General features: G+C 54.5%; 1 protein-coding gene across 7 annotated transcripts in view; it reads left to right on the top strand.

Annotated features, from left to right (window-relative positions):
- Nucleotides 1-13,784, top strand: part of BCL11B (BCL11 transcription factor B) — a 109,784-nt gene that overhangs the window by 52,273 nt on the left and 43,727 nt on the right. For 5 of the 7 annotated variants that reach the window (XM_070514287.1, XM_070514286.1, XM_070514285.1 and 2 more), the window contains one exon: nt 1,481-1,696. The exons of the other annotated variants lie outside the window; for them this stretch is intronic. In XM_070514287.1, coding sequence (XP_070370388.1) covers nt 1,481-1,696 — 216 coding nt within the window. The remainder of the gene's footprint in view (nt 1-1,480; nt 1,697-13,784) is intronic. 7 annotated transcript variants of the gene reach the window in all.

The following is a 13,784-nucleotide window of genomic DNA, read 5'->3' as shown; positions in this document are numbered from 1 at the left end:
GCTGACCTTCCTTGCGGGCCTGTACTGAGTCTGGAGCGTTGCCTTCTGCCCATCGTCAGTGGCTGGAACTGCTCACGGGGTCCTTGGCCACGCCCTTCTGAGGCCCAGAAATGCCACAGGCTCTGGGCTTAGCCTGGTAGGGGGTCTTCGTTGGCCCAGAGGGGCCCCAGTGGTGTTGCTATTAGCTTTGGCCTCTTGGCAGGACATTTGCAGGTCTTCCCCAAATGTGCCGATGCCCCCAACCCTGGATAACACATGTTTGGGAGAGGCAAGGGCACAGAGAAGGAACCCTGGTTCTGGGGCCCCGCAGGCGGGGTTTTGGTGGAACTGGCTGCTGCTGTCTGCAGCCCTCTGTGGTCGCGTCGTCAGTTTCCTGGTCTGTGCAATGGGCATGCTGGAAAACTCACTCTGGATGAAGACTGACAGGCTCCTGGCTCTCAGTGGATGGGGGAATCCCGCGTGGGGGTCCTGAGTGGGCAGATCCCTCCCCTGCAGACCTGTGTGGGTTGATGGGCGGCGTCGGGTGGCCTCCCTGGCAGAGCCGGCCCGGGGCCCAGCTGCCCGTCATCTTGTTGATGTTTTCCTTTTGTCTCCGATGCTTCCCCGCTCAATTATTTACTCAGGGAATTTGGGCTTCTTCACTTGTGGTTTTGGCAAGGGCTTCACATAAATGTTTTGCCCTGGTGGTCTCTTAGCCATTTAAGATAAACGGCCAAATCAAACGCAGGCCTTGCCGGGGAGCCGAGGCGAGCCGTGGGGCTGGGCGGAGGCCAGGCAGGCCCCTGGCCCTGTATCGTGGCTGTCAGACCTGGGGAGGCGCCCAGAGGGTGCCATGATTTTCTTGGGGGAGGGAGTGTTGTTCAGAGCCTTCTGAAAGGCCGTGGGGCTTGGGTGCTGCGTGCTCGGTGCTCAGGTTGCCGAGGTGGACTGTGGGCTGGAGAGTGGCACCAGCTGGCCGTCAGCCAGGCCGGAGGTTAACCAGTGCTTGGCGATTGGACGTGGAGGTGTCCGGGGCCTGTGCAGACATCCCAGCCTGATGTAGCAGACAGTGATGGTTGGGGGTTTCTCGGCTCTTCCAGAGGGGGGTGGTCCAGATATTTGGGAACAAATCCCCAAATGGAGCCCACTCCAGATCACTCCAGAAAACCCCCCTTGGGGAGGCCTTCGTGGGAACGCGTCCCCTGACAGCCCCTGTTTGCCCCAGCCCCCTGCATTAGGCCCCCCAGGGACGGGAGTCTGGCCCCAAGACAGCCCCACCTGGCAGCTGTGGAAGTAGGACCCCCTCAGGCTCCTGCCCACTTCCCTCACCCCGGTCCCTGTCTGTGCTTGGGTTGCATTCCCTGCAGGGCCTGGCACCCCTGGGCCTTCCACCCTGGAAGGGTGGCCTGCAGCCTCTGCCCCGGGCCCCTGTTCTGCACCCTGAGCCCCTTGTACAGTCCAGGGTCCGACTGACCAGTCTTTTCTATTGTTTTTTCTCCAGGGCCGTGCAGGCCTGCCCAGCTGCCAGCGATGGCCCCCATAGCTGCCTCCTCCTCCCACCCTCACACATCCGTGATTACTTCACCTCTGCGCACCCTGGGCGCTCTGCCGCCCTGCTTCCCCCTGCCGTGCTGCAGCGCGCGCCCTGTCTCGGGTGACGGGACTCAGGGTGAGGGTCAGACGGAGGCTCCCTTTGGATGCCAGTGTCAGTTGTCAGGTAACAGACGGCCGCGGTGGGGGGTGGGCTCCCGGGGATGGTGGGTGTGCCCTGGGCAGAGCTGGCGGCTGCCTCTCCCAGGTGGGCTGGGGTAAGGTGGGGACCCAGGGAGGACGTGTAACCCCCACCCCAAAAGGCATTTTTGGGGGGCGCCGGGGGAAGTGGTGAAAGATGTCAACAGAACTGGACACCAGTGCCCAGGTCCCCGTCAGTCCAGAGGTGCCCCCACGCCTCCGCCCATTCTGAGTCTCACTCCCAGGATGCGTTCCCCCAGCCCCCAAATTTCATCTCTTCGGGCTTTTTAGCTAAAGCTGAATTGGATAACACTTAACATCTGAGGTTTCCTTCTGTCCTCGCCACTGCCACCCCCTCACCCCGCCCTAGCCACCACCCCCCACCCCGAAGACACGGCTAAGAGATTCCTTGGTTGTCTGTGTGCACTGCTGGAGCCATCCAAGATGCTGAGTTTCTCTTTGTGAGAATGTGTTGCCCATTAACTTTGAGGAAAAAAAGTCACTCTAAAGGAGCTTTTGAGCTGCAGCTCTGGGTGGGAGTGAAACCTTGTGGTGGGTGTGTCGGGGTAGGGGCAGGGGGCGAGGCCGTGTGCCTAGCCGTGGGGCTGCGTGCCTGCTGTGCTCCTGGTTCCGGGTCGGGTGTGGCTGCCCATTATACAGATGGGCAGACACGGGCAGTGCAGTGACACAGCCTGTCCTCCCTTATGTCCCTCCTCTGTCCCCAAACAAAACCCAAACTCCTGCTCTCGCCTGGGGTTCCTGGAATTTGCAGGCAGGGGCCTCCCATCTCAGCCTCTCCTGCCCAGTATCTCAGCAGGGCCCGGTGCGAAATGCACTGAGGCCACAGGAGCCGGGATGCTGACGCAGACACAGGCGGCGGTGAGTGCCCTGTGGTCTGATTTCCAGGTAGGGGCCAGGAAAAGAGAGGGTGGGTGCAGAGCCGGGCAGATTCAGCTTGTCCCAGCTTGGTCACCACGCTTTCTCTTTACTTGGGTGGTGAAAGGAAACTTTTTATTGGGCAGGCTTTGCTTTTAATTGAAGCTGTCCCAAGGGATGGTCCCTGTTAGGGCCACAGTTCTGCACAGGGCCACAGGCAGCCCCAGCTCCAGAGTCAGGAGCCCCCCCGGCCTTCCTGCTGGTGGGGTGGCCTGCCCTGCAGCCTTCAGCACCCCCACTAGGACAGATGGTGACATCATAGGTACTGGGCTTATGCCTCGAATGTACAAAGCAAAGACTGAAATTGCCGGGGCAGGAGTTGGCACCACCTGGAAAGAAGCCGGCTGCCTGCCCCAGGCCGGCCCAGTGCCCAGGGGGATTGGGGCTCACGTCCCGGCTCTGTAGGTGATCCCTGCTGGCTGACTGAGGGATGCCTGCTCCGTCTGGGCGGCTGCCCTGCTCTCATGGCTTCCTGTAATTAGTGCTGCAGCCACTCGGGGGGCCGCACTATCAAAGATCAGCCTGAGTGTTTATGACTGGACTCGGTCAAGTTCTGCGCTGTGGAAACATGATCTTCCTGGCAGAGGGAGATGGCTTAACCCTCTGTGGGCTCTGGCTCTCCTCAGAAGCCGCCGGGCTAAATGGGAGCTGTTACACCCCCATTTTGCAGATGGGGAAGTAAAGGCTCGGGGAGGGTGAGTGGCCCAGCCAAGACTGCAGAACTGGGATTTGTCATCAGGATGCCTCTGACAAGGCCAGCCCTCTTCCCGCTGAGCCGCACGCCTCTGCCTACACGCGGGGGGACGTTCCTATCGCGTCGGCTCAGCAGCCCTGTGTCCTCACACACCCGCTCTCAGCCACAGTGCCGCCCACTTCCTGGTGGGGACCTCATAGGGCCTACTGTGGGCTGCCTCGCACTTGGCATTTCTGTGCATTCTTGAACTTCATCCTCACAGCAGCCTTCGGAGGTAGGTTTACTCTCCCCACTTTACAGATGAGAAAGTGAGGCTCAGAGACATTGAGGACTCACAGTGCAGTTTCATTCGTTGACTCATTCATTCATTCATTTTTCCACTAAAAACCATTTCTTGGGCACCCGCTTCACATGCACGGTGCAAACCAAGGCGGAGGCAGGCACGGCGGCTCCCTGTCCTCCTGCAGCCTGCAGCCTGGTGGGGGGCGGTGGCGAGGAGCGGGAATGGGGACCTGCAGAGAGGATGCTTCAAAAGGGACCGAAGAGCAGAGGTGGGATTTGATCCGGGGCGGTCATCCAGCACCTGCTTCATCTTGGGCGTTGGTTCAGCTGGTTTAGGGGCCTTGTTGCATTCTAGAACTTGATGCTGCGAGGGCTCAGCGCCTGTGAGCAGCCCCTACATTTGATGGCAGGGCTGGGGAGGGCAGTGGGGTGGGGTGGTATCTGTTCCTGCGGTCCCCGGGACTTCTCCTCCAGACCCTCCTCAGGGGCCTGCTCTCAGCCTCCAGCGTGCTACCTGGATTTCCAGCACCTTTCCCTTTCATCGTTGGCTTTGGTTCCCGTTAATTAGCCTGCGCCGCCATATTTTCTGATCAATTTCAATACCTGAAAATATCCTATTCCAGTGGTTTTTGTCCCTTTGTGGCTTCTGTCCCTGGCACTGGGCTGTTTGCTTAAGTGTTTTTAGTGCCTGTTTAATTAGCAGTTGGAATGGAGTCATTAAATTCCCAGTAACCCGTTAGGAAGAAGCAGTCTGCTATAAACATGGAAAGGGGCTGCCGTCCTTACCCTGTACTGTCCCTTTTCCGATCAGGATGCACCGAACCCACCTCTTCAAATTAATACGGAAAACCCCGGTGTAACCGTGTTTCGCACAGGTTAATTGCATGCCCGTGAAAGCGTTCGCAGTTATTTATAGATGGATGTGATTTTATGGGGGGAGAAAACCGCACAGGTACGTGTGTTTGTGGACCTCGCGGGCTGGTGGTGTCCCAAACAGCCCCGCCTCCCAGGACCCCAACCCCGGACCTTCTGATGGTCACGGCGGGAGGAGGGACTTGGGGTCCCTGTTGCTTTTTGACTCTGCTGAAATGATGAGGGGCTTTGAGTCTGGGCATTCCTGGAAACTGAAGTGTCTTCCCTGAGAAGTTCCACGTAGGAATTTCTCCAAGGCGCCTATGGAGTCAAGAGCCTCAGGCTGTCGTCCTGGCCCTTACTCCCAACTGGCTGGTGACCTTTAATAAGTCATTCCCCCGCTCTGGGCCTCAGTTTCCCCTTCTGTAAAAAATATATATTCATACACACATACACACACACACACATATATATCTGATATATATGTAACATTTAGAAACAAGGCTCCTCATATTGATCTCTGAAACAGATCCTGTTGATCTTTTCAATTACTGAGATGCTATGGATGGCTGGGCATGGGGCTTGGCTGGGATCCCAGGTCGGGCATGGGGTGTTCAGAGAACAGTTTAAAAACCATTGGACTTTGGCCCCCCCACACCCATCCCAATTCTGAGGTTTCCATAATTGCGAGGCAGTCATTAGAGTGGATCACGCTGCTGGAGCGAAGGCCGCTCTGTCCTGGGTGGCCATGTGACCTTGGACGAGTCCTTTTCTTCCCTCTTCCTCAGTTTCCCCACCTATAAAATGGGGGGAACCATAGTACATGCTTCGGAGGATTGTTTTGAGGATCGAATGAGGCCTTGGACGCCAGGTGCTGAGAATAATGCCTCATGCTGAGCAAGCCCTTCAGGAGCTATGATTCATGCGGGAGCAGAAGGGGTTTCACAAGATCACCTTGTTACGTGTCCGGCGTCGTATGGAATCTGACTTCAAGCGGATCCTCGGTCTCCATTCTTAAAGGCATTTAGCCTCTTGGCTGGCTCAGATCATGTACCAGCCCTGGGAGGTGGAAAGGGAACCGAGAAACTTCATTGCATATTTAAAAGCTGCAAATGGTCATCAGCCACAGTGATTAATACATGTGCTTGGTGAAGTTCAAGGTCCCACCCAAGAGCACACGGGGTCCCAGCTCAGGAAGGTGGAAGAGTTCGGATTTAATAGAAAGAGTCAGTTGTAGTCATTAGTATATGCCGAAATCACAGGGCAATCTTGTAAAGTTAAATTCAATTTACTTTTCTCCTGCAATGGTGCTTGCTGTGTTATTTAACTAGTCTGGGGTTTCTTGGCATGGGTTAAAGGGACAGTTAAGATAAAAGAATACCTGTAAGTAAATAGTAGGTTTAACAGTAGAATCTATCGTTTTCCCCTCCTTCAATTATATCCCAGTGTTCATTTTGTGTCGGTTTTTATAACCAGAGCCGTCCAATGGGACACCGTCGATTAGACCACCCGAGCTGTGGAAGCTTGATGCAATTAATACAGTCTGTCTGGAAAGTGGCCTTATTTCTGGAAGTTTTATGTTAATGATATGGTCTGTGCTTTGCACATTTCATAGCAGAACAAGAAGCGAGCTGTAGCTCCATTCTGAACTGGGTTTGATTAACACCGGAGGATCAATGGGAAGCCAAAGGGCGATCCGGACCGAGATGGCAGCGCCTGCCAGGCCCCGGCTGGCGCACCGCCTCGACTGGTGCAGGGGGTCCAGAGGCGCACAGTAGGGCGTGAGAGCCTCCACTGAGACTGGAGGGAGGGGTGAGTACGGGGGTGGGAAGAAGAGAAGAGAGTGGGGGCCAGCGTGTGCGGACAGAAGGGCTCCGTCGGGGGAAGGTTTGAGACATGCTCTTGCGATCCCCTTTGCAAAGGTGCGTTTGTTGTAGGGTCTTTCTGGGCTAACCAGGTCCCAGTGTCCATGGGGGTGGCTCACTGTAGTTACTAAAAATTTAAAGTCATCTGCACACCTTGCGATGTCTGCCTCCCCAGTGGGGCTGGTGGTCCAGCGTTGCCAGCCCATTGGCAACTCCTGCCAGCTGGTTCCATGGGTTCTACTCTGGTGTCTGCCTGCTTCTTGGGATCACACAGTTGCAGAGGCTCCCCTCGCCCACCTGCATTTAGAACCCAGACGCCTCCTTCTGTAACTGGAGGAAGTGCCAGGAGAAGCCAGGGAGAGGTACAAGGCCCTCCGGACGGAAGAAGCCGACGCTCCAGGCTGGTGGAGTGGCCGAGGGCACAGGGTGTGGGTGGACTTCAGGAAAGTCACATCTCCTCCAGCACCAAGGGGTCCGAAGGAGCTGGGGAGCAGGCGCCAGAAGAGGGGGCGCAGTGCTGCCTAGTGGGGGGCAGGGGTACCTACCCGCGTGACTGTCCTTAGATAAAAGGGGTCCCAGCAACGTCCCGGAGCAGAGACCGCTGCAGCCGCGCCAGATTCCATTTCACTCTCTGAGCCGGCCCTTCAGACGTTCTGAAGGGAGAGCTAAATCAAAGAATTCTGTTCAAATCCGTACAAGATGTTGCTCTTTTTCTGCTCTGACAGGAGGGGCATTTGGAAGTGCAGTTTTCTTTCTGTCTTTCTTTTTTTTTTTATAGCTGTCTTAAAAAGGAGTTTGGCTGTTTAGCACAGCTGGTGCTCATTACATTATGCACTGGCAATAAAATACCATGTGTAATTAATTTTTAATGCAGCGCTGGTTGCAGGCTTTAAAGCAGTTAGTGGATGTGAGGAACCAGCACTGGCCACCGACATCAGAGCTCTTGGAGCAAGGCGGCCACGTTCTGCAGCTTTAAAGGGAATCTGAAAGTGGCTGGACGCCCTGCACGTGGAGCAAGAGAGGTCCAGAAGTGGGTTCACCTTGCGTGACCTCAAGGCTCGGGTTAATCTTCAGTCATCGAGGATCGAGGGGTCCCAAGAGGTCATCTCATCTAACCCCTTCATTATCTAGGTGGAAAAACTGAGGCAGAGGCCAGGAGATGTGTGTAGCAGAGCTCACTCAGACTGCGTCCCTCAGGCTCTGCCCACTAGACCATACTGCCCCTCCTGAGTTCAAATTGAAAACTGGCAAAGAAGATTCATCTAGCTGAGGCGACATGAAATGCGCGGTTCGATTTGGCAGCAGATAGAGTTTTTGCTTTGAGGATCCCCGCACGTTGAGTCTCTAGGACCCTCAGTTTTGCCGTCTGTGGTTGGACACGCCTCTGTGCGTCCCAGGTGGGAGACTTTCTGTGGTTGTGCTTTGATTGCAGGCCACCCCATCTCTTCCTGGGGCTCTGGGGCATGAATTTGTGTCTGAAAGTAAATGACATTATGGACACTTATTACAGGAAGAGCTGCAGGCATTGTGGGAAGCTCCAGAGATGGGACCATGTCGGTCCTTGTTCTTAAGGAGCGTGGATGTGAATGTGTGACCTAGGGCCAACCACTTCCTCTCTCCAAGCCCCAGTTTCTTCACCTGTGTAATGGGGACACTAGAAGTCCCCACTCATCATCCCTGTGTTGGAAGCTACGCTGATTGGCTGCCATCTTGGGGTGGCCATAGCCCATCACCAGCATGTGGGGAAGCAAACAGAGGTGTAGTGTATGGGGTGGAAGGAGGAAGCCGGGCTCGTGAAAAGCCTCAAGTACCCTGTGTCGCGATGGTGACTTGGCCTCTATCTCTTTGAAAACCTCCTGCCTGGGAGATTTTCTTAGTGTGACTGAAAGAGGAGGAAGGCCCACTGACTGCCATCACTGCTCCTATGACTTGCTGCTGTAGTCTAAAGGACCTACTATGTGCCAGCACTGTCCTAGGCACTTTGTACACTTTGCTCAGGCACCGTATCCTCATAACACCCCTTAGAGAGGCAGCCCCCTCCTTTTGCTCATGAGGATACTGGAGCTCAGAGAGGCCCAACAACACACCCGGAGTCAAACAGCACACAGGCAGCAGAACTGAAATTGAGGCTCGGGTGTGACTGGCCCTGAAGTCGAGCTCGTGGCTCTCCCATCCTGCTTCTCATTGGGCTGCAGTGGTGGCTCCAATGCAGGCAACAGAAATGCAGTTCACCGTGGGAAACCAGACCACATTTGCTCATCATCCTGGGAGGGTCTCCTCGTGCTTCCTCCATTCGCTAGCCATGCTGATGCCTGATTCTCTGCTAGGTGCTGGGGTCCAGACATGAGCTCGGTGGGCTTCTTGCCCTAGAGGAGCTCACAGTGGGGAGGCTGCACAGTGAGGGTGAAATGTACACCCCGTGATGCCCTTCTCTGCTTAAGGAAAGGGAAAGGGCTGCGCTTGTGGGAGCTGGGGGCACCTGGAGATGTGCCAGGGTCTCCCGATGGGGAAGGCGAGGCCAGAGGTGGGGACAAGCTTCTTTGAATGCATGGGTCAGTGACAGATGTGGATGTGGGTGTCTTCCCGGAGGGGTCGTGCTGACCCAGCGAGCCTCCTCTGGCCCTCACTGGCCCCCGAGGAGTCCAAGTTAGCGGCTTATGGGGACACAGATTAACCGACCTTCAGATCACCAGAGAGAAGTTTTGACGTTGAAGAAGCAGCCTGGGGCATGGGGAAAGACTTTCTCATCACATTGCCCTCAAATTGGATTTCTGGGGTCTGGCTGGGAGTCAGGGACTCGGCAACTGGCCTCACTCCCGCCTGTACCCGGTCAGCTTATGTCCCGGTCTCGCTCTTCCCAGTGCCCCGAGTGGTGCTGGCCCGCCAGGTCCTCAGGGAACGCTGGTGGACCATGAAGCCCCACAGAAGGCCGGGTTCACATCCTTGAGAGGAAGCAGAAGAAACACAGAGAAAGCTGTTCATAGCTTCTCATTTTTACACACAGTCCCCTAAAAGCAATTTCTCTTCGTGGAGGAAAACCGACTTTTGTCCTTCTTAAGGCTTGAGGTGTTCTCGGTCGTTTTTTTCGGTGGAGGGAAGAAAATGTACTTGACTTTTCAAACCCAAGGGCCGGGTGGGGTGGAGGGGCTGTGTGCTGTGCATATTTCACAATCAAACCCAAATAGTCGAAACCATGAAATATAGTTTATCCAAACATAATCAAGGCTGGCCAATTTAATCCAAAAAGCAGTGGGAAGAAATCCGTGGTGGGCAGGGGTCCCTCTGTGTGGGGTTCCGCCACCAGGCATGACACCTGAGGGGAATTGCAGCCTGCCACTCGCTTCAGTCCCCTCCTTGGGCGTTATTTAATAAGAACCAGCAGCCGGGGGGTGGCATGTGACCACGGTGTGTGGTCAGTGAGGGAAGAAGCATCAACCGTGGTTTCCTCTCCCATCAGGGTCTTTCTTACACTCAGCAATGGGGCCACCAGGTCATGGTCAGGTCACCATTTCTGTGCCCCCACTGTGCGTCAGGCCCTTGGCAGGGGCCTTCCGAGACCTTTAAGCTTCCCGGCCACCTCTCTCTTAGGAAGGTAACCTATTCTGTAGTTCACAAGTGAGGAGACTGAGACCAGAGAGGTGATGTGACTTGCCCGAAACTGCACAGCTGGTAAATGGCAGAGGTGGGATTTGAACCCTGGTCTCCTTGGGCCTGGGTGCCACAGACTGCTCCTCTCCTTGCTTTCTGGCCCCCAGGCTGCCCTCCCACTGGCCTTCCACCTGGCAGGTGTGAGTGGGAGCAGCCGAGGGAGAAGAGCGAGCTCATGAATCACCGAGCTGCCACAGGGCTGGCGCGAGCCCTGGATAATAAGAACGCTTGTATTTTATGATTTCAGAGGAAAGGATCAGAGGGCTTGGGACTTCTCGAAGGAGGTTAATGCGAAAACGGAGTCGCTAGCTGCAGAGGCAGGGGCGGTTGGAATCTTTTCATAAATCCAGACATTTTTAATTATTGCCTTTGTTAATAAGAGGTGAAGAATGGCTGGTGGGATGAGGCCCACGGGCGCACGAGTCATTCCTTGGAGCTGTATTTAGCCAGTCCTTCCTCATGCCAGCTCCCTCGTCTCGAATCTCCTTGTGTTTTATTAACAGGCATCTCATTTCCTTCTTGGTTTATTAGTAAAAGGAACCATTGCTTGAGGGCCCACTGTGTGCATGGGCTCTGTACGCATCGTCTCCACTGATTCTTTCTCACAGTAGGACGAGAATATGTCTGTTGAATTTCTTTTCTTAATGTGGTAAACTATACAAAGCATAAAATTTACCGTTTTAACCTTTTTTAGGTGGACGGTTCCGTGGCATTAAATACATTCACATTGTCGTGCTACCATCACCACCATCCATCTCGAGAACTTCTTTGTCGTCTCAAACAGAAACTCTGTCCCCATTGAACACTAACTCCCCGTCCCCTCCTGCCCCAGCCCCTGGCCTCCTCCATTCTGCTCTGTCTCTATGAGTCTGACTACTCTGGGCATCTCACAGAAGTGGAATCATACAGTGTGTGTCCTTTTGTGACTGACATTTCATTTAACATAATATCCTCAAGGTTCGTCCACGTGGTGGCCTTTGTCAGAGTTGTCCTCCTGTTCAAGGCCGAGTAATACTCCGTTGTGTGGATGGACCACATCTTGTCCATCATTCATCTAGCAATGGACGCTTGGTTGTGTCCGCCTTTGGGCTATTGTGAATAACGCTGCTGTGAACCTGGGTGTACACATAATGGTTTGAGTCCCTGCTTTCAGTTCTTTGGGTTTATACCCAGAACTGGAGTTGCTGGATCATATGGTAACTCTATGTTAACCTTAGTGAGGAATTGCCCACCTGTTTCCCATGGTGACCACACCATTTTACTTTCCAACCAGCAGCGTTCAGGGGTCCCAGTTTCTCACATCCTCCCCTGCCCGTTGGAGTTTATAGTTAAGGACCCCGCGTCTCAGGGATGTGGACAACAACTGGCCCAAGTTGTGTGGTTAATAAACCTGGGAGTCTGGAGTGGATCCAGCTCCCGCTGACTCCAGGCTCGGTGCCCGTCGCCCTGATCACGGGCCAGTTTCTTCAGTACATGTCCTCTGAGGGTCTCTAACCTGGTTCTCTTTAAATGCTTCCCCACTACGGCCCTTCTCCCAGGCTGGCTGGTTTTTAGCAGTCAGCTAAACGTTTCGCTAGCTTGAGAGTTTGGGGAAGAAAATTCTGCACGTGGACAATTTCCACTTTCCTTTCTGCTGTGTCCTCAGGGTGTTGATTTGGGTTCGGTTTAGCAGAAAGAGCCATGTACTGTATGTAGAGGGAGCCAGGTGGAGCTGGTGTCCTGGGGCCCGGCCTGCCCCTCTCTCGGCCTCTTGGGGTCTGCCTGTCTCCTAGGATCATCGTGCCGGCCTTGCTTCCATGCTGGGCTGGGAGGGATTAGAGAGGGCCATCCTGAGTTGGACCAAAGAGCGACTTCCTGGGGCTGCTGCTCTGACCAGTGGCCACCGGGCCTTTGTTGATAGTGGACACAATCGTGGGGCTGAGTGAGGATTATTGTGTGGGGCTGTGATTTCTCTCTGTTGCCCTGTGTTCGTTACCTAGAGCTGCCATAGCAAATGACCACAGGTTGCGTGGCTTCAAACAACAGAAATTTATCATCTCACGGATCTGGAGGCCGTGAGTCCAAACTCCAGGTGTTGGCGGGCTGCGCTCCCTCTGAAGGCTCAGGGAGAATCTAGTCCTGCCCCTTCTGGCTTCTGGTGTCTCCAGGTGTTCCTTGGCTTGTGGCCTCATCCCTCCTGTCTCTGGTCCGTGGTCACATGGCCCCTCCTGGGGGCCTGTCTTCTCCTCTCCTGAACAATTAACATTAAAAGGACAATCGTCATTCCAAATAAGGTCACCTTCACACATTTAGGGATTTGGTTACCGACATTTCATTTCGGGGACCACCATTCAACCCACGACATACACCTCGCTGGATTGTAGGCCCCTCCAGGGCAGGAACCCCAGTTTGGTGTCCTGTGTGAACTCCACGGTCTGGGACAGGTTCAGGCACATGCGGGTCCTCCCCACGTGTGCCGGGTGAACCTGGAGATGCTGTCCACATGTTCTTCCCCAGGGCATTCGATGATTCGCAGATGCTGCCCCCTCTGGGCGGCGCTCAGACCCCCATGGTTTATGGAAGGACGTATGGCCCTCCCTAATCCTGCCCCCGTGCCACGTCAGAACACAGTTATTAACAGAGAAGGGGGTGCTTTTTAAAAAGTCTGCAATGATTATTATGAGAAAAAATTAGCAGAGTTGAATAGGAGCTAAAAATAGCTGGACACGTACTTGCCTATAATCTATTTTTTTTTTTAAAGAAAATATAATTATTTTTGTAAACCAGCTCTGAGAAGCCAGGAGTATTTTTAGTCTGCATCTTCTAAGATGTTGTGCATCTTTTCAGGAAGAGCAGCTCGGAGCCCACTGGAGTGTGATGTCACCAAGTCAGGCTCCAGATCGGGGATGGGGTGGGGGTGCGGGATGGGGTCAGAGGTCAGGAGCCCAGTCCTGGGCCCCATTCTGTATTCTGCTGAGCATCTGGCTGAAGGGAGGATAGTCCATGAGCAGCCTGACTGTGACTTCCCGGGTGCTGGCCGCCTGGGACATCCCGGCCATACCTAGTCAGGTGGCTGGTAGCACTGGGAGGACTGTAGCTCATTCAGCTTGGGGAGCCAGGAGGAGCTGGGGTTCCCCCTTGGTGAGGCTGTCCTGACCCACCATCTCGTGATGATCCAGGTCTGAGCAGACCTACAAGAAATAACCAAGGCTGGAGGGAAACATTCCATGGCTTTTTCATTTGGAGCCAAACATTGCCTCATGTAATTTTCTCCCTGGTTTTCCCATTGCTTCTGCCAGAGTCCTTGGGCCTGGCACAGACCCCATAATGAAAGGCCCTGTGTGTTTGTGCATTTATGTGTGTGTGCACAAGTGTGTATGTGCATATTCGTGTGTGTGTACATATGTGTCTACGTGTGTGTGTGTATGTGAGGGTGTCTGTGTCTATGTGAGTGGGCATGTGGGTATGAGCATATGCGTGTGTGTGTATGTAATGTATGTATGTGTGGGTCTGTATGTGAGTATCCGTGTGTAGGATATATGTGTATACATGTGCTTGTGTGCATGCACACGTGTGTGGTGGCGTGGGGGAACTCTCAGCACAGAGCGGGTCACCCCCGCTGCCTGATGCCAGGCGTTTATGGTGGAGGCACTTTTGATTATTTTTCCTCCCCGAACGTTGTAATTCTTCCTGGCTTGCGGTGTGTGTGATCGCATTTCAGCACTGGGGCCTGCTGAGGCCTCGGAGGCTGAGCCTCTCTCTGGGCATGAATCCGCCTTCTCAGTATCTTCTGGGGGAGACCGTGTCCCCCAGCCCGC

This window comes from Equus asinus, chromosome 7 (genome assembly GCF_041296235.1).
Source record: "Equus asinus isolate D_3611 breed Donkey chromosome 7, EquAss-T2T_v2, whole genome shotgun sequence".
Lineage (NCBI taxonomy): Eukaryota > Metazoa > Chordata > Mammalia > Perissodactyla > Equidae > Equus > Equus asinus.
Note: the sequence above shows the minus strand (reverse complement) of the source record. Positions and strands in the feature narration are given on the sequence as shown.